This window comes from Neofelis nebulosa, chromosome 5 (assembly GCF_028018385.1).
Source record: "Neofelis nebulosa isolate mNeoNeb1 chromosome 5, mNeoNeb1.pri, whole genome shotgun sequence".
Lineage (NCBI taxonomy): Eukaryota > Metazoa > Chordata > Mammalia > Carnivora > Felidae > Neofelis > Neofelis nebulosa.
The window spans coordinates 88,793,174-88,812,777 of NC_080786.1; the positions used below are offsets into that span (position 1 = coordinate 88,793,174).

Here is a 19,604-nt window from a genome sequence, read left to right on the forward strand (position 1 = left end):
TTACAACAATGGGATCATGCCATATATGTTTTCTAATATGCGTCTGAAAATGAAACAATAGCTTTTGAATATCTTTCCATGTCACAACATATCTCTGATAACACAGAGCCCTGGTATTTACTGAAAGACATATCATCACTTATTGAACCAATCCCTTACTTGTAGACATTAGGTTCCTTCTCATTTTCACTATTATAGACAAGCATTTATAAACATTTTTGGCTACATCTGTACTCATATCCTTGACTATTTACTGAGGATAAAGTCCCAGTCTTTAATTGCTGGTCCCAGAATTAATCCCAGAATTAATTGCTGGTCAACCCATGTTCAGTCCCAGTGTGGGGCCCCCATTCAGGGCACCCTTTGAAATAGGCCCTCATTAGCTCCCTGGTTCTATACCTTCACCTCACTCCATTTCACCTGAGCTCCCCCAACAAGCATTATAGAAGGTGGGGAGTGGGTAAGAGCATAATTTTCAGTCAGAGTGACTGAGGTAGAATCCTAGCTTTCCCACTTACTAAATGTGTGACCTCCGGCTATTTTAATTAACCTTTCTGATCACTAGTTTCCTTTTCTATAAAATGGGGGAAATAATTCTACTTTTCTGATGTGATTGTTGTGAGGATAAAGCAAAATAAAAAATGCATGGAAAGCATTAGCACAGGCACTGGCAGGTTGAAAGTGTTCATAAATCCATAATGATGGGTTTAGACCCAGCTCTGTCCCTAAGCCCATGTAAATCTTCCTGCAAGGCCACATTGGAGATGCACCCACCCCTTTGTGAAACTTTCCTGACCAGGACTTATAGAGCACTTGTGGGCTGGACCTACTTTTGACATTCAGAACATATCATCTGTTGCATTCTTCTGTGTGTGAGCATGGACAGAGGCGATGTCCCCCCTCCCCATCCCACACTGCCCTCCCTCCCCATCATGACTAATTTATGACTTCTCATGAGTGTGGTTGGGGAATAGAAGCAATAATGAAGAGGAGTTTGTGACTCAGTTCTTTAGACTGTTCTCAGGATTGTTCTTTAGAACTTGCTTAGAGCCCTTTGGTCTCTGGCTCTGGCTGTTGGATGCAACCTGCCCCCCAGGACACCTGAACCCCAGTGTAGTCAGTGGGAAGCAGAAGCAAGGAACTCTGCTGAAGAGGGGAAAGCAGGTGCTTTGCTAAGGCTGAGTCTCCCCAGGGAATTGGTGGGGGGGGGGCGGGTGGGTAGAGGCAGAGCTCAGTATGTGGCCACAGGACCTTTGTGCAGCCTGCCAGCTGCCTCACTCACCCTCATTACTTTGCACTGCACCATAAGATGCTTTTGTGGCCAGCAGGGCTTTCCTCCCAAGCATCATCCAATCCACAAAGGTTCCATTCATGCCCCATGGATGCCTCCCTAGTTGCCAGGGGAGATTGAGAAGCTCAGTTGCCAGAACTGCAGATGGAAGGGCTTGCTGTGGGATAGCTTCCAGGAAAGGGCCCTGATGAAGAGAAGGTGATTCATGGAGTGGAGTTCGTTGCTCACCCCTCTCCCCTGTCTGGGTGTCTTTCAGGAGTCATGGCTGGTTTCAACATGGGGGGTGACCTCAGGGAGCCCGCTGCCAGCATCCCCCTGGGCTCCATAGCAGCTGTTGGCATCTCGTAAGTAAGTTCCCCTCATGGCAATCAGCTGGAGAGAGGGAGAGAAAACCCCAGGCAAAAGAGGGGATTGCCCCTTTTGTTCTGAGAGTGCCCCAACTGTGGCCAATCTATTTCATATTCCAGTTCTCCTTTTAACACTCAGCGGGCTGGAAAATTCACGTCTGGTGGGTTCAGACGCTTGCCCTTTCATACCCCCTGCCTGGGAATGCGGGAGGAGGAGGAATCCTTTCTTTCCTTTCTCCTCAGCCTCCTGCCCCTCCTCCTCCCCCACTTCCATTTTGAACTTGGGGATTTTTTTTAACCATTGGTTTTCCAGGATCGTTGAGAGGAATTTAAAGGTGAAGAGTTTTGCAATCAGAAATGTTGGGATTTCTATCCCAGCTCTGCTGCTGGGGGGCTGTGTGATTTTGAGCATTTTACTTGGTTCTCTGAGCCTCTGTTTCCTTTCTTGGAAAGTAGAGATAATGAGAATATGTGTGCCCCAGAGACTGTGGAGCAGATACTATGTGTAAAGACACATAGCAGGCTCTCCTTACCAACCCCCCCCCCCCCCCCCCCCCCACACACCCAACCGTCCTCACCCGGCCTGCCTCCCCTGCACCTCTCCAAGGCTGTCAGGCTCCCTGGGTTTTAATTCACACTGTGCCACCCACAGGAGCAAACCGAGTGGCCTCGGGTCTGCTTCTGACCTTCTAGAATCTTCTGTTTTATTCTCAGTACTACAGAAAGAAGCTTCTCTGCCTTCACTGGGTAGACATGACAATGTCTTGAGAAGTTAAAAGTGCCCGTATTATTTCAACCATGATATTGTTAAAATATTCACAAATGCTGACTGTGCTCTTAGCTTATTATAGTGGCACCATCACTTCAGTCTATTTTGTGCTCAATATGGCTGTGCGTGGGGAAGAGAATGGAGACAACAGAGCATACATGGGGTGTTGGGAAGGAAAGAGAAGAAAGAACCCTGCCTCATTTGGAGGTCATAGCTGGGAGGCCCCTGGAGGAACCTTTGGCCCATCCTCTCACTGCCCAGATGGGAATGAGGCTGCGGGGACCATGTGACTTTTTCAAGGTCACAGGGTGCCTGGGGGCAGAGCCAGGTCACTGCTGCCCTTTTCACACTTGGCTCGGCTCTCTATCATCTGGGATCCAAGGAACAGCAGGACCGAGAAGCCTGAAAGATCATGTACTTGTTCTTCAGGGGTACGAAGGGGGGTTGGAGGGTTGCCCGTCAACCCTGCCTGAGTCCCGGCAACCTAGAGGACAGTGGGGCCTCTCGCTCCCCACTCCCAATACACTTTGTGTGTTTTTCTTCTTTGATGTCAGAGACAAAACAGTGATACACTTTTTTGGCAAAAGATGCTAGAGGAGAAAGAGTACTGAAAGCCCCCTCAGACAAGCGAGGGAGGCTTTATGACTGGCCTTTCTCTTTCCTTCTGAGACAAGTCCCCACGGGACCCAGGGGCTGAGTTGGGTGAGTTGGGATGGGGTTGGCCTAAGTCAGGGATGTAGCTCTGCTCCACTCTTGGGGTTTTTTGCAGGTGGTTTCTGTACATCGTATTTGTCTTCCTGCTGGGCGCTGTCTGCACCCGAGAGGCCCTTCGCTATGACTTCCTGATAGAGGAAAAGGTGGGTGAGTCCAGCACTGCTGAAGGGCTCAGTCTGCTGGTTCCTTTATTTGCTCCCATAACAAATGGCTACCTCCCTCTTGCAGCCCTTCCTGGGAATCCAGAGAGTCTTGGGCCCAGGGCTGAAGTAGCAGGGGAAGAAGGGCAAAAATATGGAAAAGGTAGAAGTTTTTCTTATAGATCCCTAGAAACAGATAACAGCCCCTGGAAAGGCACTTACATGCAGGTGACTAAACAATAGAACACAACCATCTCTTCATGTCAGAAATCAGGACAGAAACAAAGGATACCATCAGCAAAAATCCCTTGCTCAACCAGTCCTTCATTTTTGCCAAAAGCCTCACCTCCTAGCATGAGCAGAAAGTGCTGCTCTAAGGAAGCCAGTAAAAGGAGGAGGCTGATGGACAGAAAAGAGGCAGCTAAATGGATGGAGTCCAGAACACCAGGGTGAGGCCCACCTTGCCCTCTGAGGACCTTGACTCTGTGTTCTCTCCCAGGGGTGGGCTGGGGTTGATCTGGCCGTAATATCTTTGTTTCAAGAGCTGTACACGCCGCCTGCCAGAAGGTTAGCAAATTCCTCACGTTCCATTGCTGCCCTTTACAGGATAGAGGTCGTGTGACAGTCAAGGACACTCATTTGGGATCTTTAGAACCTAGGAGAATAAGATTCCCATATGCTTTTCTGGAAATCCCCAAAAACTCCTACCTTCCCTTAAGTTCCCTTAACTGAGATTCCTGTTAGTTATCAGAGAAATGTAGTAGGCTAGGAAAGTTTTCTTTGTTAACTTCTGAGTGTTTCTGCTCATATTTTGGGAGAAAGTACTATTTTCTCCTGGTGAGAGGTTCGGCAAAAGCTACTTTGCTGGTCTTCATGGAGGGCCACTGGCCACTCCTTGGGGCAGCCTGGGGCAGAAAACTCTGAACTTTCTCTTCTGAGCTACTTTTGGGCTTGGTTTCCACATTAGCACATGTTTCTTTTTAAGATATGTAGGCCACAATGTAAAGATGACTTATGTTTTCAAGGGTCTTGACTTTACTATGAAAGCAGGTTTTAAAAGAGGGGAGCTGCTCAGGTAATGAGAGGACTGTCACCCCACTTCCAGGGACCAAGGTCTTAAACCCCCAGAGAGAGGTTTGCTCTCGGGGAAGGAATCTACAACCCTCATGTTTAACTGTATGCATGCTTCCATCTTGAATTTCACCTCCAAGGGGCCTTTTCTCTAATTGTGGAATGAAAAGCTTGGCTGCATCAGAGGAATTAAAGGCCTCAGGGAACAGCTGATCCTTTGACCTGGGGAATCTGCCTGCTGCTGTCTGCAACTTGCCAGTGGCTAGCTAGCTGGCTGGCTCCGCCTGCCTCTAAAGCTGGTTTCTTTCTAGTAGATTCCCTCACAGAGGTCCTTTCAACCATTTGAGGCTCTTATCTGGATGGAACACAGCAAATTATCCCCTGGTCTGGGGCTCCTCTCTCTCCCTCCTTCCCCTCCTTTGCAGAAAGAACTAAAAACAGGTATGTGGGATAGGAGGCAGCCTGTATCCAAGGAAGGCTACAATGAGAAAGTAAAAACATCTCCATGGACAGCACGGGAAAGCCTTTGTGGGTGGAAATTCCACTGTTAATAATAGACACATGAACTGGGGAAGCTTGCTTGGAATGCCACCTGTCCCAGACATTGAACAGGTAGGCAAGCATTTAGCCAGTTGGGGGCACCTGCTAAACCGTGCTTGGCAATGATCTGTGGGAATGACATTGTGCACACATCAGGATGAGAGGTGGAGAGTTCATTTTTTAGAGAGGAATAGACTGTGTCTTAGAATAGACAGTTGTAAAACCTGAAAGAAAGGAAAGATACTGTTCTTGGTTCTCAGCAGCAAACAGGGGCTGGCACAGCAAGTAAGTCAACAGGGACAGAACCTACCAGGGCAACTCCAAAGTGGCGGCACTTTGGTGTGCTGTTGCTCCCCAAAGCCCCCCCCCCCCCCAAAAGGGATCACACAGGACTTCCCCCCCCTCGAAGCCTTGAACCTTGGCTTTCCTCCTTTTGGCTTTCGGTGTTCCTCCTTGGGACTGACTCAGCTGCAGTAGCAGGCACATACTCAGGCGGTGAGCTGGGCCACAAACAACTTTATTAGCATGGCCTGGAGAATGGAAGGGTGTAAGTGTGCAGTGTCCCACATGGTTACTTGACCCAGCTCACCACCCTCACCTGATTTTAGTAAACTGTTCATCCGGTTTCATGTCTTAGCTATGGCCTGGGTTCTGAGCCAGCCCATCTCTGAGCTCTTCTGGGCCCCGCGGAAGCAAATCCTCCTCAGTCTGGTCTGTGTGTCCTGAGGGTCTCCCCTTCGGGCACAGACCAGGGCAGGCCTCCAGGATGCTCCCCTTGGTGCTGGTTCTCTCAAAGCTCCTCAGTGCACTTCTCTGTCTTTCTGTCGGGTGCTTTCTGCCAGAACACTTACCTTCAATGGCTGCTGGCTGCCCCGGCCTTCTTTCTGCAGCTGGTCAGTTCATCTGTTTCTTTTTGGGTTTCCTGCAGCTTCTCAGATCTATTTCTAATTATTTGGCTTCCCAGCCTACAGTTTCTCTAAGAAGTTTCTTTTTTGTTTTATATCCATGCCCCACCGAAACTTTTTCCTGGCTTTTGGGTGTTAGTCTCTGTAGTGTTACACTTTCTAAAAAACCTTTAGTACATTGTGGTGGCTCTGAGGTAATCTATGTAAACCACAATACTTGGTACATAGTAGGTGCTTATTAAATTTGGACTCCTCTGTACATTACTTATGGGGATAACCTTATAGATGGGGCATATTTTTCCCTCTACAAATCCAGCATATTTAGCAGGATAGGAAAAAAAAAAAGTCAGTCCTAATATCAATCCCAATATTATTCAGTTATAGAAAAGGGAGTTGTATAAAGATCAGTTATTAGTAGGGGTAAAACTGAACAGATTAAATAATTGTTTCAGAATAAACTTGTATGCAGTTCAGGAAAAAAAATGTTTATTAACATCCAAAAGACCAAGTACTTTAGGAAGCCTGGAGCTTGCTATCTAGCAAAATAAGAACAAACTAAGTAGGAAAAGTACCCCAAAAGCATCTATGGATAATTTGGCAGTCATGGTTTGGCAGTCATGGTTTCATGTATTCATGAATACATAGATTTGGCAGTCATGGTTTCATGTATTCAAGAGGGACCTGAGTGCCCAGGGTACAGGCTGTGCTTGACAAGATGGGGTGGGGCAGGGCCCTCCGCTGGTGAAGGAGCCTCGCCAGCTGTTGAGTATCCACCATCCAGCCCATCCTGGCTGCCCTCTGCTCCCCATCACGGACACGTAACTGCCTCTCAGGAAGTGAAGCCATCTTTATTTCCTGATGGAAAATGGCTATGAAGTGAGAGAGAAAACTTGACTGAAAGTTGAGTTGTTGGTTATTTTGTGGTGTAGGGTCCGTATTAGAAAACTCATGTCTGATGTGAGAGAAAACTAGGGGACTATGAGGCAATTTGGGATTATAAAGGGTTTCAGGATATACTCCTGAGTAACATCAAGGGCACATAGGAATTGGATGAGGCAAAATGAGCACCCTGCAAATGACTTTGAATCCAATCCTTCAGGAGAAGGGAGCAGCCAGTGGATAGGTGGGATTTCTTAGTGAAGCTCCAATGGGAGTTGGGATATAATATGAAAAGCAGAGAGATGGAATTATGATTTTTATCAGTAGTTACTGAGGAAAGAAATTAGGGTAGTTCCCACCTCAGGTAATATGTTGGAAAGACAGAATTTTTTGTGATGGCTCAAACAGGTGTATGACAGAGGGGTGATTTTTTTTTCCCCCATAAAGAACTGTTGACACACATCTGCTCAAATAAATGCTCACTTCCATCTCCACTGGCACAGTTAGCAAGTCTGTAGTTCTGTATGAATAGAGACAGTGATTAAATTCTCCAAGGGCTGGGAGCAAAGCTGTGTGGTTTCCTGCTGTGCCTAAAAAGTCTTACCCTGTGCCCAGCATTGTGCCAGGTACATAACCTGTCCTCAGTGAATGCTTCCAAGGATGGATGGATGGCAGATAGAGGGGACAAAATAGGATGCACATGGGAGAGAGAAATAGAATGGAGTTTTTATGATTCATCCAGACATGAGACATTTCATTTTTCAGCAAAATTGACAGAATAATCAGAATAATAGGTTTTTTTGTTGTTTTAAATATTTATTTATTTTTGAGAGAGAGAGAGAGAGCAAACCGGGGAGAAGCAGAGAGATAGGGAGACAGAGGATCCAAAGTGAGCTCCATACTGACAGCAGAGAGCCTGATGCGGGGCTCAAACTCCGGAACTGTGAGATCACGAGCCGAAGTCAGACGCTTAACAAACTGGGCCACCTAGGCACCCCAATAAAAATTTTATATAAAAGGATTATCAAGTGAACAGACCATTGTAAACACAATTGATACACTGGACATAACAAGTCATTATACCTGGATAGTCCCCTCTCCTACCCCTAGCCCAAAGGTCCTGCAGGAATCCCAGGGAGTGTTTGTGGGAAGGAAGGCTAGCCAAAGATGGGCATCCTGGTGCCAGAGACTCCAGCTCCTGGGTCAGCCCCACACTAGGAGGAAGCCAGATTAGGGAATCTCATTTCCAATCTGAGTAAATGGACAGACTTTCAATAAAAAAAATTTTTTTTAACATAAATATATATAATCTTTTGGATAAGAAGCAATACAGTTCCTGCAAGGAGATACCATGCCTACGTCTCCTGGAGAATTCTCTGAAAGGACAACGTGGTGGGTACAATGCACCTTGCCCAGTGGTTTTCCACCCTGGCTGTGCATTAGAATCACCTGGAGGGTTTCAGAAACATCAAGGATGTCTGTGCCCCACCCTACACTCATAAAGCAAAACTTCTGCAGTGATTCTTAGGTATAGCCAGATCAGAGAACTACTAATTAGATTTTCTATAAAGCTTTTGATAAAATTTCATCATGGAGTTTATGTATTTTTAAAACCAGCAAATACAGGATGCATTTGGTCAAGAAGACAGAAACAAAGGTTAGAGGTGAAGGATTGCATCTCAGAATGGATCAGAGATTGATAATGGAGCCAGTTTATCTGCCAATTTTGTGAGGCATCCAGGGCACGAGTCACAGTGAAGTCGTGAAGCTTCATGAATTCCATGGGCATGTGCTGAGCCTGTTTGCCAGACTGTTAGGTGTGGTGGGGCAGGGGCAAGATGCATGAGACACAGGAGCTTATGTTGCACTGCAAGATAAGCCATGAGTGTAATGGACTATAGCCCAGGGTGGAAATTACAAATGCTGTCAGAATATACAAATAGAGTGATGGGAGGGGCGCCTGGGTGGCTCACTTGGTTAAGCATCTGACTTGGTTTTGGCTCAGGTCATGATCTTGTGGTTTTGTGAGTTCAAGTCCCACGTTGGGCTCTGTGCTGACAGCATGGAGCCTGCTTGGGATTCTCTGTTTCCTACTCTCTCTGCCCCTCGCCCAGTCCCTCTGTCTCTCTGTCTCTCTAAAAATAAATAAACTTAAAAAAAAGGGATAAACATTAGATGATATTAATTTCTTCTAGTTATAAAATGATAAGAAGAGCGGGGGTAGAATAGACATAGACACCTGTGATAATGAAGAAAATAGACATGAGAGATTCTGGAGATAAGATGAGGTAACACATTTAGGGAAAAGTAATCCACACTGAAATGAAGTTCAAGTTAGGCTCTGCAGTGGACCTGAGTTATGTTCATCAGGCCCCTGGCATCCCTGACCATTTGGGGGTTACTCCACCTATATGTGATCTTGGAGGGAGTGATGAGCCCCACTTAATATTAATAGTACAGAAGCCCGAAGGACAAGACGCTCTCTTGCCTGCCCCTTTGTGGCCTAAGTAGGGCATGTGACCTAGCTTAGACCCATCAGATGCTCCAAGTGTAATGAATGGGACAACAGTGAAGGGATAGTGGGAATTCATCTGCAGGGAAACAGGGTGCTGGTAGCATCCTGGTCAAACTGTTCCCATTCCAGAGTCCAGCTTGTGCCTCCAGGCTTCGGTCTTGCCCTTTCTGAGCATGATCTTTCAGCTTCATGATGATTCTGTGAACCTCCAGTGTCCTACAAATATATTCTTTTAAAAGTATTTTGTTTCTAATCAGGAATCCTGGCTGATGCAGGTTTCCTGTGATAATTTATGAGCCAGGAAAGAGGTTTAGCCATGGACTAGTATTCCATGTAGCTTGATGCCACTGACCCAGTGAACTGACAAGGCAAGGACATAAAAAGTGAGGTGGAGAATCTTCATCATGAAGGGTGTGACAAAACCATGCAAATTAAGATGACCGCATCTGTGATCTTTGGACAAATGAGCATTTGGAACATACAGTTCTGGCCACCGTGCCTATGGTAAAGTAGAATGGAGATGGGCATCTCAAATAATCAGAAAACAGACTTCCCGCTGGGTACAGATGAGGTCCAGCTCAGGGCAGGGACGGGGAGGGGGGGACAGTTCCTGACAGCCTGTGACACAGCTGCATGGCCAGTAGCACTGATCTTTGCGAGTCAACATCCAGCAGAACAACTGTGCCCTCTCTTAGTCTATCTGTTGGTGATTTGTGGGCCACGTGGGTCATGGAGCTCATTCATTCCTTCAGCGTTCGAAGCTCTGTGTTGGCACCGATACTAGGATGAACAAGATAGGGGCCCTGCAGAAATGAGGCCTCTGGGACCACTTGTGTGGGAGGGTGCTACTCACCTTACACTGAGGTGCTACGGGGTCCTGAGGAGCAGCCGCTGCTGTGAGGGGCTTGGGGAAGGCCTCATGGAGGAAAGGAGGTTTGTGCTGAGTCTTGAAGCACAACTGGGTTTAAAGACAGACAATGAGTAGATTAGGAGTGGACAGAGGGTGTTAGCTGGCAGGGAAACATTCTGACAAAGACTCAAAGACTCTGAGTGTGTGGGGTATGGGGCTACAAAGGTCACAGACCAGGAAGGGGCCGAGAATGTCAGGGTGTTGGGAAGCCATTGATATTTTTATGGCAGTGACATTATGATCGAGTTTGAGTTTAGAGACGTCACTCTGGCAGAGGCTTGGGGATAATTCAGAGTGGACAGAACGTAGAGGCAGGAGGCCAATTGGCCAGTGGTTCTCAAAGTGTGGTCCCCAGACCCTCAGCATCAGCATCAACTGGGAACTTTTTAGAAATCCAAATTCTTGGGCTCTTCCCTAGAAACTGCTTAATCAGAAACTCTGAGGTGGGGATCAAAAATCCGTATTTTAACAAGCCCTCTAGCTGAGACTGATGCACGCTCAATTTGAGAACCTCTATGTTGTCCATACAAGAGGTGATGGTGAGCCAAACTGAAATAGTGGCGGTATGAATGAAATGGGATGGATTGGGAATATTGGAAATATATCCGAGAGGCTGAATCTAGAGGACTAATGATCGATGGGGTGCAGATGGTGCTAGGGAACAGAAAGGGACAGGCATATTCCGGCATTGGGTAATGAAATTGCTTCCTTATATAGGTGTCCCTGGTGGGCTTCCTGTTCCTTTTGGGCTTATACATCTCATCTCTGGCCTCCTGTATGGGAGGACTCTATGGAGCCCCCCGGATCCTGCAGTGCATTGCCCAGGAGAAAGTGATTCCCACACTGGCCTGTCTGGGGAAAGGGGTGAGTGATCCTTTTTTTGAGAAATGTACATTTTGCTGCGAACCAGATTATCAGCCAATAAATTGCTTAAGTCTCTCCGATTAGAGCCAGTGGTCAAGTTCTCCAGAGTGGGAGAAATGAGAATGCAGAGTTGTTCTCTCCTGTCCTCTGGCAGCCTTAGGGCGGAGCCAGTTGGACAAACCATCTGTCAATGTCATAGCCACCAGAACCCCTTGGCACTGGGTTAGTTAACTGACAGAATGGCATCTTGGACCCTGAGCAACAGGGAAAGGGAGTGTCACATCCTTTAATAAAAATAAATTTGGGATCCTCTCAGTTCAGCATAGAAGAAAAAAATCTCTTGGTGAGGAGGGGAGCTGGACCTTGCAGCTCAAACTCTGCCCTTGATTTTTGCCTTTCCTTTGGGGTTGCTGTATGATGATTTCTCATACCTCGGGCCTCTGGGCCTCCTGTCAGTCTTCATGGCTCAAACTCTCACCGATAGAATATAGCTTGGTTGAGTCACGAAATGATAGAATGAGACATTCCTAAAACCTAAGCAGTGACAAAAGAGAAATAGAGAGAGTTAGAGAGAGAGAACCCCACTTCCCAATAATGTGGTTTACTGAGAAAGAGTTCATTTCTGTCTTATTGGAGCACCACAGAGACCCTCCCCCAACCGCTTCCCACCCCAGACCCCTCTCGGGTAGGGTCACCAGCCCTCCCTTACCATCCTCCACTTCTGACCCATCAGCCAGCATGGGCTGGGTGGGAGCACTGACTCTCATCTCTGTACTATGTACTATGACTCTCATCTCTGTACTCTGTTCTATGTGGTATATGCCTTTTCTTTTACTTTAATTTCATGTATTTTTATTAGGTAATGTATACACAGGGCTCAAAACTAAGAAAGATATAAAAGGTATACATTGAGAATTTTTGCTCCTATCATGACTCCTTTATTATCTCTTTCTTCACCAGCACCCATGCCCTATCAGTAGCTGTTTTTATTAGTTTTTTTTATGATCCTCTCTATTTTTTTATACAACTACAGTGTTCTAACATGTGGTTCTATACCTTGCTTTTCTTCATTTAATATAACTTGGAAGTCCAACTTTTCATATGTATGTCAAGAAAACTTTTTCATTCTCTTTCCATTGGGTGGATAGACCATAGTTTTTATCCAGTTTCCTATGGATTGATCCATGTGTGGCTTTCAGTAAACATTGCTACAAGGAATAATGTTGTGTATGTGTATGTAATTATTTAATGTGCAGGTATATCTGTAGGATATAGTTTCATAAGTAGGTTTGCTGCAACAAAATGTATTTTTAATTTTAATAGATATTGTCAAGACACCTTTCATAGAATTTGTATGATTTTTGTATTTCCACCAGGAATGTATAACAGTTCCTGCTTCCTGACAGTCAGCATCACTCTTAGATTCAGGCCAAAAGACCCTGCTTTATAGACTCTGTTCTGGGTTCTGGTCCTTGATAAGGAGTTCATGAGATCAAGGGGACATGCCCACTGGATCCCAGACCCCTCTTCTGGATGGTGTACATGTGCTGCACTGGACCATTTGCACTCTTGCCTGGAATTCTCTGCCTGGATGTCCCACAACCCACATCCAGGGTCTGCGAGGGCCCCTTCCCTGGGCCTGTCCTTTTAGGCCCTGGGTATGGGCAGGAGTCCAGATGTAGGTGTGAGGCCCCCACAGTATGGTCTGGGAAGGGTAGGAGGTGGGCTAGGAGCTGGCGGCTGTATGTGGCCATCCTCTACTGAAGAACCCTGAGGAGAACAACGATTCTAAACCTGAACCTGGTCTTCCCCATTGTCCTAAAGGTGTGTTTGCAAAGGAAGGAAGATAGAACATAATTTGCTTTAACTGTTTGTTAGCTTGGTTTATACTTATACATATTTGGACATCGTGTGTGAGGACTGCCATTTGCACTCTGGTCCCAGGTACCATATTATTAGCAATCACAGTTCATTGTCAAATGTGACTTTTTGCTAGTTGTATAGTGAGAAATGGCATCTCAGGATCCTTGTGATTTGCATTACTCTCTCTCTTTTTTTTTAAATGTTCATTTTGGGAGGCAGAGGGACAGAGAGAGAGGGGGACAGAAGATCCAAAATGGGCTCTAGGCTGACAGCAGAGAGCCCGATGTGAGGCTCAAACTCACAAACTGTGAGATCATGAGCTGAGCTGAAGTCAGACACTTAATTGAGCCACCCAGGCGCCCCTGTGATTTGCACTACTCTTATATGAATGAGGTTGGAGATCGTTTCCTCTTAGAGTCATATATATATCCTGTGATTGTTGGTCTTTTTCTTCTCAATTGCTAGAAGCTCTTCTTTTGTTGGGGAAGTTAACTCCTTGTGATATATATTACAAATGTTTTCTCTAGTTTGTCACTTGCCTTTTTTTTTTTTTTTAATTTTTTTTTTCAACGTTTTTTATTTATTTTTGGGACAGAGAGAGACAGAGCATGAACGGGGGAGGGGCAGAGAGAGAGGGAGACACAGAATCGGAAACAGGCTCCAGGCTCCGAGCCATCAGCCCAGAGCCTGACGCGGGGCTCGAACTCACGGACCGCGAGATCGTGACCTGGCTGAAGTCGGACGCTTAACCGACTGCGCCACCCAGGCGCCCCTGTCACTTGCCTTTTAACTTTGAAGTTTTTTTTTCTTCCCAAAGCTTCTTTACATATGATTAAATTTTATTAGCGCATTTTCTTTTTTAATGGGGGAGAGAATAAACTTTAAAAAAATTTTGAGAGCTATTCAACATATAGAAAAGAGCATAAAACCAATATGAACAGGTTTTTGTTTTTTTTTAATTTTGTATGTTTATTTTTGAGAGAGACAGAGTGCAAGTGGGGGAAGGGCAGAGAGAAACAGAGACACAGAATCTGAAGCAGGCTCCAAGCTCTGAGCTGTCAGCACAGAGCCCGACTTGGGGCTTCAACCCATGAACCATGAGATCATGACCTGAGCTGAAGTTGGACACTTAACTGACTGAGCCACCCAGGCACCCCAATATGAAGTTTTGAAGAATAACTGAAATGAATGTTCCAGCCTCCACATGCCTTCTCTGGTCAGAGCCCCATCCCTCTCTGTACCTGTAGTCTTCTGTGATAATAATTTCCTTGCTTTCTTCAAGGCTTTACTCAGGAGTCAGCAAACTTCTTCTGAGAAGGGCCAAATAGTAAATACTTTAGACTTTGCAGGCCCTATGGTCTCTGTCACAACTACTCAACTCTGCAATTGTAGCTCAAAAGTAGCCACAGACACAGACATGTCTATTGGGGGATAGGTGTAGCTGTTTTCTAGTCAAACTTTTTTATGGACACTGAAATTCGAATTTCATGTAATTTTTGTGTGTCATGAAATCTTCCTCTTCTTTTGATTTTTTTTTCCCCCCAACTGTTTAAAAGTGTAAAACCGTTCTTAGCTCATGGGCATACATAAACAGATGGTGGCCAGATGGCCCATGAGCCATAGTTTGCTGACCCCTGGTTTGCTTCCTACATATGCATCTCTAAACAAAATTGTTTAATTTTGCCTGTTTTTAAACTTTGTATAAATGTGGCATGCCTCTTTCCCTCAACATTATGTTTATGAGATTTGTCTACATTTTTGCTTGAAGCAGCAGCTTGTTTATTATCGTCCCTATATAGCATTTCCTCACTTGCTAGAATTTATTTATCCATTCTGCTGTTGATGGACATTTGGGTTGTTTCCAATTTGGGACTGTTACAGACAGTACAATAAGCATTCTTGTATTAGTAGAAAGGTTCACATGTAAAGGTCTTCCAGACTATATACCCGTTATTGGAATTGCTAAGCTATAAGGTATGTCTATTTTCACTTACTAGACGACAAACTCTTTTCCCAAAGTACTTGTACTAATTGACCCCTATCAGCAGTGGATAAGCGTTCCTATCCCTCTGTGTTTGTGCCAATGCTTGACACTATCAGACTTTTTAATTCTTGCCAATCTGGTGGGTGTTTAATGGGATCTTCCTATGGTTTCAATTTGCATTTCCTTGATTACTTAATGAAGTTGGGTACCTTTCATATGCTTAATAGACATTCTTTTGCTCACTTCCTTTTTTAGTGGGTTGTCTGACTTCTAATTATTTTGTAAAGATTCTTTGATATTTTGGATTGCTCTTCATCAGTTAAATGTGTTACAAATATCTTTTCCCATTCTGTGGCTTGTTTTTTTTTCATTTTTTTATGGTGTCTTTTGGTAGGAGAAGTTCATATTCCACCCTTAAAACACTTTACAACCTGCCCTCATCAAAATCTTGGCCTGGACCATTAGCATTTCCTTCAGCCCACCTAGCACCCTCCTTTTACATTCTCTTTAGTTTCTAAGTACTTACTTTATTCTTAGTAGTTTTATTGTTAGAGTATGCTAAATAGCTGTAGCAAATTTACCCAAAAATGTAATTGTCAAAGACAGTAAAAGCATACTTTTACTTCTTATTTTTCCCCCCAGAATTTTACACTAAAGCTCTTGGGCAGGTGTTTCAGGTCAACAGGGGCTTTGGCCCTCTGAGATTCGGGCTGATGACTTTGCTGTCTTCATCCTGTGACTTCGAAGGCTGCACTCTATTCTGACCGTCAGAAAAGGGAAATGCACCTGAAAGAACACATGTGGGAGGTTCACAGGTCAGGTCTGGAAATGGCTTATGTGTCTGCCCCTCCCCTTGCAGACTGCTGGCTGTAAAGGAGGTGGGACCAGTGTATAGATCCTGTGTATATCTGAGGGTGAAGCTGACAGAATGAGAGAATGAGAAGAGACATGAAGAATTTTGCTGGATTGAGCAGCTGTTTTCTGAGACAGAGACTACAAAAGGAGTAGATTTGATGGTGGGAGATTAAGGGGTCAGCAGTTTGGTTTGGGACATTTGAGATCCTTTTAGACATCAACTGGAAATGTTGAGTAGACAGTTGAATATTTAAGTCTGGATTGCAGGGGGACATTTCAGGCTGGAGATTCAAATATGGGAGTTAAGAGCACAAAGCTAGTATTTAAATTTAGGATTCTGGGTACTTGGGTGGCTCAGTGGGTTAAACATCTGACTTCGGCTCAGGTCATGATCTCACAGGGTGTGGGTTTGAGCCCCATGTTGGGCTCTGTGCTGACAGCTCAGAGCCTGGAGCCTGCTTTGGATTCTGTATCTCCCTCTGTCTCTGCTCCTCCCCTACTCACACTCTGTCTCTCAAAAATAAAAACTAAAAAAATTAAAAAAAAAATAAATTTAGGATTCTGGTTGAAATCACCTAGGAAGGGAGTATAGATAGAGAAAAGAAAGGGTCTGAGGATAGAGCTCTGGGCTACTTTAAATGTAGATGTCAGAGAGGTGCCTGGGTGGCTCAGTTGGTTAAGCATTGAGCTTTGGTTCAGGTCATGATCTCATGGTTTGTGGGTTCAAGCCCCACATCGGGCTCTGTGCTGAGGGATTCCGTCTGTCTCCTTGCCCCTCCCCCATTCACGCTTTCTCTCCCCAAATAAATAAACCTAATAAATAAATATTTCAGAGATGTAGAGGAGTTAGCTACAGAGACTAAGAAGGAGCAGACAATGAGGGAGGCAAGTCAGGAGAAGGTAGGCAAAGGAAGTCTTTCAAAGAACAGGAAGTGATCAGCTGGGTCAAACATAGTTCTTAGGGCAAGGAAGATGGGGACCAAGAAGTGTGCAGTGCTTTTGGCTGAAGAACCATGTCAGTGACTGTGTGATGAACAGCTTCTGTGGAGTGACAAATTATATGGAGTTAGCGCATATTTTCTACTCCTGTTCTCCTGAAGGTCACCATACCCACCTCCATTAATAACAGATAGGTATAAAATAAGTGTGTGTCTGAGCATGTGTAGGTTTAGTTTCAGAATTTCTTCACCACAGCCACAAGAGATTCTGTCGTATCTTTCAGGGTCTGCCACTCCCTTCAGGTCATTTTCTCCATTATAGCCTGGGAACTTTGCACCACTTTGATTTCTAAGACTGATGTTAAAATCCAAAGAGGGTTGCCTGGGTAGCTCAGTCACTTGAGTGTCTGACTCTTGATTTCAGCTCAGGCAATGATCATAAGATTGAGCCCCATATTGGAGAGGGACTCCATGCTCAGTGTGGAGTCTGCTTAAGATCCCCCCACCCCACTACCCCTCTCCCCCACTCACTCTCTTTCTCTAAAAAAAAATAACAAAACAAAAAACAAAACGAAACTCCCCAAACCCCCCAATAAAAGCCAAAGGAGAAATATTTGGGAAGTCCAAGTTCTATATAGCCATACTCCGTATTAATAGTTCTGAATACAACCAATACCCATGGTGTATTGACCTACTGTGTGTCAATGCTGTGTCAAGCATTTTATGTGCATTAGCTCTGTTCTCACAATAACCCCATGGGAATGAGTTGGATATTATTATCCCAAGTTGATAGACAATCAGTTATTTACTGATTGGTAGAACATGGTACAAGTGGTTGAACCATTATGAATTGTGTTTCTATCATATAATGTGATTTTCTTCTGAAATTTCATAGTCTTGCATGTTATTTTTCTTTCTGCAGAAAGGGCCAAATAAAACACCTATAGCTGCCATCTTCCTGACCAGCTTAGTGACCATGGCCTTTGTCCTTGTGGGCCAGGTGAATGTTCTAGCCCCCATTGTCACCATCAATTTCATGCTGACATACATTGCAGTGGACTACTCTTACTTCTCTCTGTCCATGGGTCCCTGCAGCCTTCCCCAGGTGCCTGAGTCAGTGCACAGGGAGGGCACAGGAGCTCTCCACTGCTCTGAGCACCTGCTCTTGCAGAAGGCTCCCAGCTATGGCTCTGAGGGCCCTGCCCGAAGCCTCTCTGAGGGAACTCTGCTAGAATTCACCAAAGACATGGATCAACTCCTCCAGCTAACCAGGAAGCTTGAGAATAGCCAACCTAGGCAAGGAGACAGTGACGGGATCCCAGAAAGTAAGAAGGGGAAAAGCAAGAAGGCCACAAAGTCAACCTTACAGGATAGCTTCCTTTTGGACCTCAAATCCCCAGCTTCCTTATGTGCTGAGGGCTCTGACAGATTGCCTACTGCCTCATGGGAGGGGCACGAAGACTACTGGAACAAACAGAGTGCCAGGAGTGAAAGAGTTTGGTCTAGAGGAGCATGTGGAGAACAACTTGTCCCTGAGCCAAGTTACCAGCCTGGCCCAAGTGGAGAAGGTGAGTGCTTTGGAATCACATTAGGGCCTCCTAATTTGGGGTGACCTCACCTACCCAGTTATCAAAACCCCTTTTCAAGTCCTCAGCCAGTTTACTTTATAGCTGGGTTTAAAATCCTTGTTAATTTTGTGTGATATTTATTTTTTAAAGTTATATTCAAGTATCAGCTGAATTTGTAACTCTACTCTGTTATAGTGATTTTAAACAGAAATTTCTGTTTACTCTTGTATGGTAGATCTTGGAGCCATGGCTAATAATTGAACATTATTTCATTTTACTCAAAAGTCAGCTGAGATATAATATAAACATGAAGGGCACCTGCATGCCTTAGTTGGTTGAGTGTCTGACTCTTGATTTCAGCTCAGGTCATGATCTCGTGATCTCACAGTCATGATCTCATGGTTGTGGGATCAAGCCCCACGTTAGGGTCTGTGCTGAATATGCAGCCTGCTTGGGATTCTCTCTCTCCTTCACTGTCTGTCCCTCACTCGCTCATGTACTCTCTCTCCCTCTCAAAATAAATAAACTTCAATATCAACACAAACGAGACCAATTTTTCCTTTCAAAAGAAGTGGAAATGTAACAAACTGTCTGCCTTAGGAGGTTTTGTCTGTGGACAAAAGACAAAAGATAAATCTCCCAAACCAGGCAAGAGGGGGTGGAAGAAAGATGGCCAAAGGGGCACATCTTTGCTTTACTCTCTCAAATCTACAAACATGGTAACACACAGGGAGATTCTCAGAGAGAGGCTTACAGGGCATGAGAAATTCTGAGAGAAGTAAAGAACTTATAATTTTGAGTCTTCCACATTCTAGGTGCTTCCCATATGTTATTTCATGTAGTAAAATAGATATTATATTTTTCCATTTTACAAATGAAGACACTGGGCCCCAGTGAGGTCACAGAGAAGTCTCAGAGCTCATACTTTGCACAGCCAGATGTCACACCCAGGTCCATTGCCTGTATTTGAAGTTCATTACTTTTCTTTACATTATCCTGCCTTTTGAGATCTGTATAGGCAAATGTGAGCAAAGAGGAGAAGACAGACAGATGTAGAAAGAGATGTCTAAAAACAAATGCTTTACATTCTTCCATACACTTGCTTTTCCTTCTTTACCTCTGAATTGGTGGGAGATTTTTAATGATAGGAGCATTATTAAATTTTAAGAATTATTTTATTTTTATCAAAATAATAAGTGTACAGTTTAATATGCCAAGTAGACTTAAAAGTAACATAATCAGAAATAGTAGTTCTCACTCTTCCATACCATCCCTTGTACCCTAGTCCCACTCCCAGAAAATCCCACTTTCAACCAAAAAGTTGCTTCTTTTATTAACCTTCATGTGACTAAATAATATATTTGTATTTCTATTTTTTGATATGTCAGTTTCAGATATCCTCATTTGACTTTCTATGGTAAATGAAGTTTTAACACATTTATGCCACTCTG

At 44.7% G+C, this 19,604-nt stretch overlaps 1 protein-coding gene across 5 annotated transcripts in view; it reads left to right on the plus strand.

Annotated features, from left to right (window-relative positions):
- Positions 1 to 19,604, plus strand: part of SLC12A8 (solute carrier family 12 member 8) — a 139,410-nt gene that overhangs the window by 96,474 nt on the left and 23,332 nt on the right. For all 5 annotated transcript variants that reach the window (XM_058731088.1, XM_058731089.1, XM_058731086.1 and 2 more), the window contains 4 exons: positions 1,548 to 1,635; positions 3,177 to 3,264; positions 10,799 to 10,945; positions 17,508 to 18,153. In XM_058731088.1, coding sequence (XP_058587071.1) covers positions 1,548 to 1,635; positions 3,177 to 3,264; positions 10,799 to 10,945; positions 17,508 to 18,153 — 969 coding nt within the window. The remainder of the gene's footprint in view (positions 1 to 1,547; positions 1,636 to 3,176; positions 3,265 to 10,798; positions 10,946 to 17,507; positions 18,154 to 19,604) is intronic.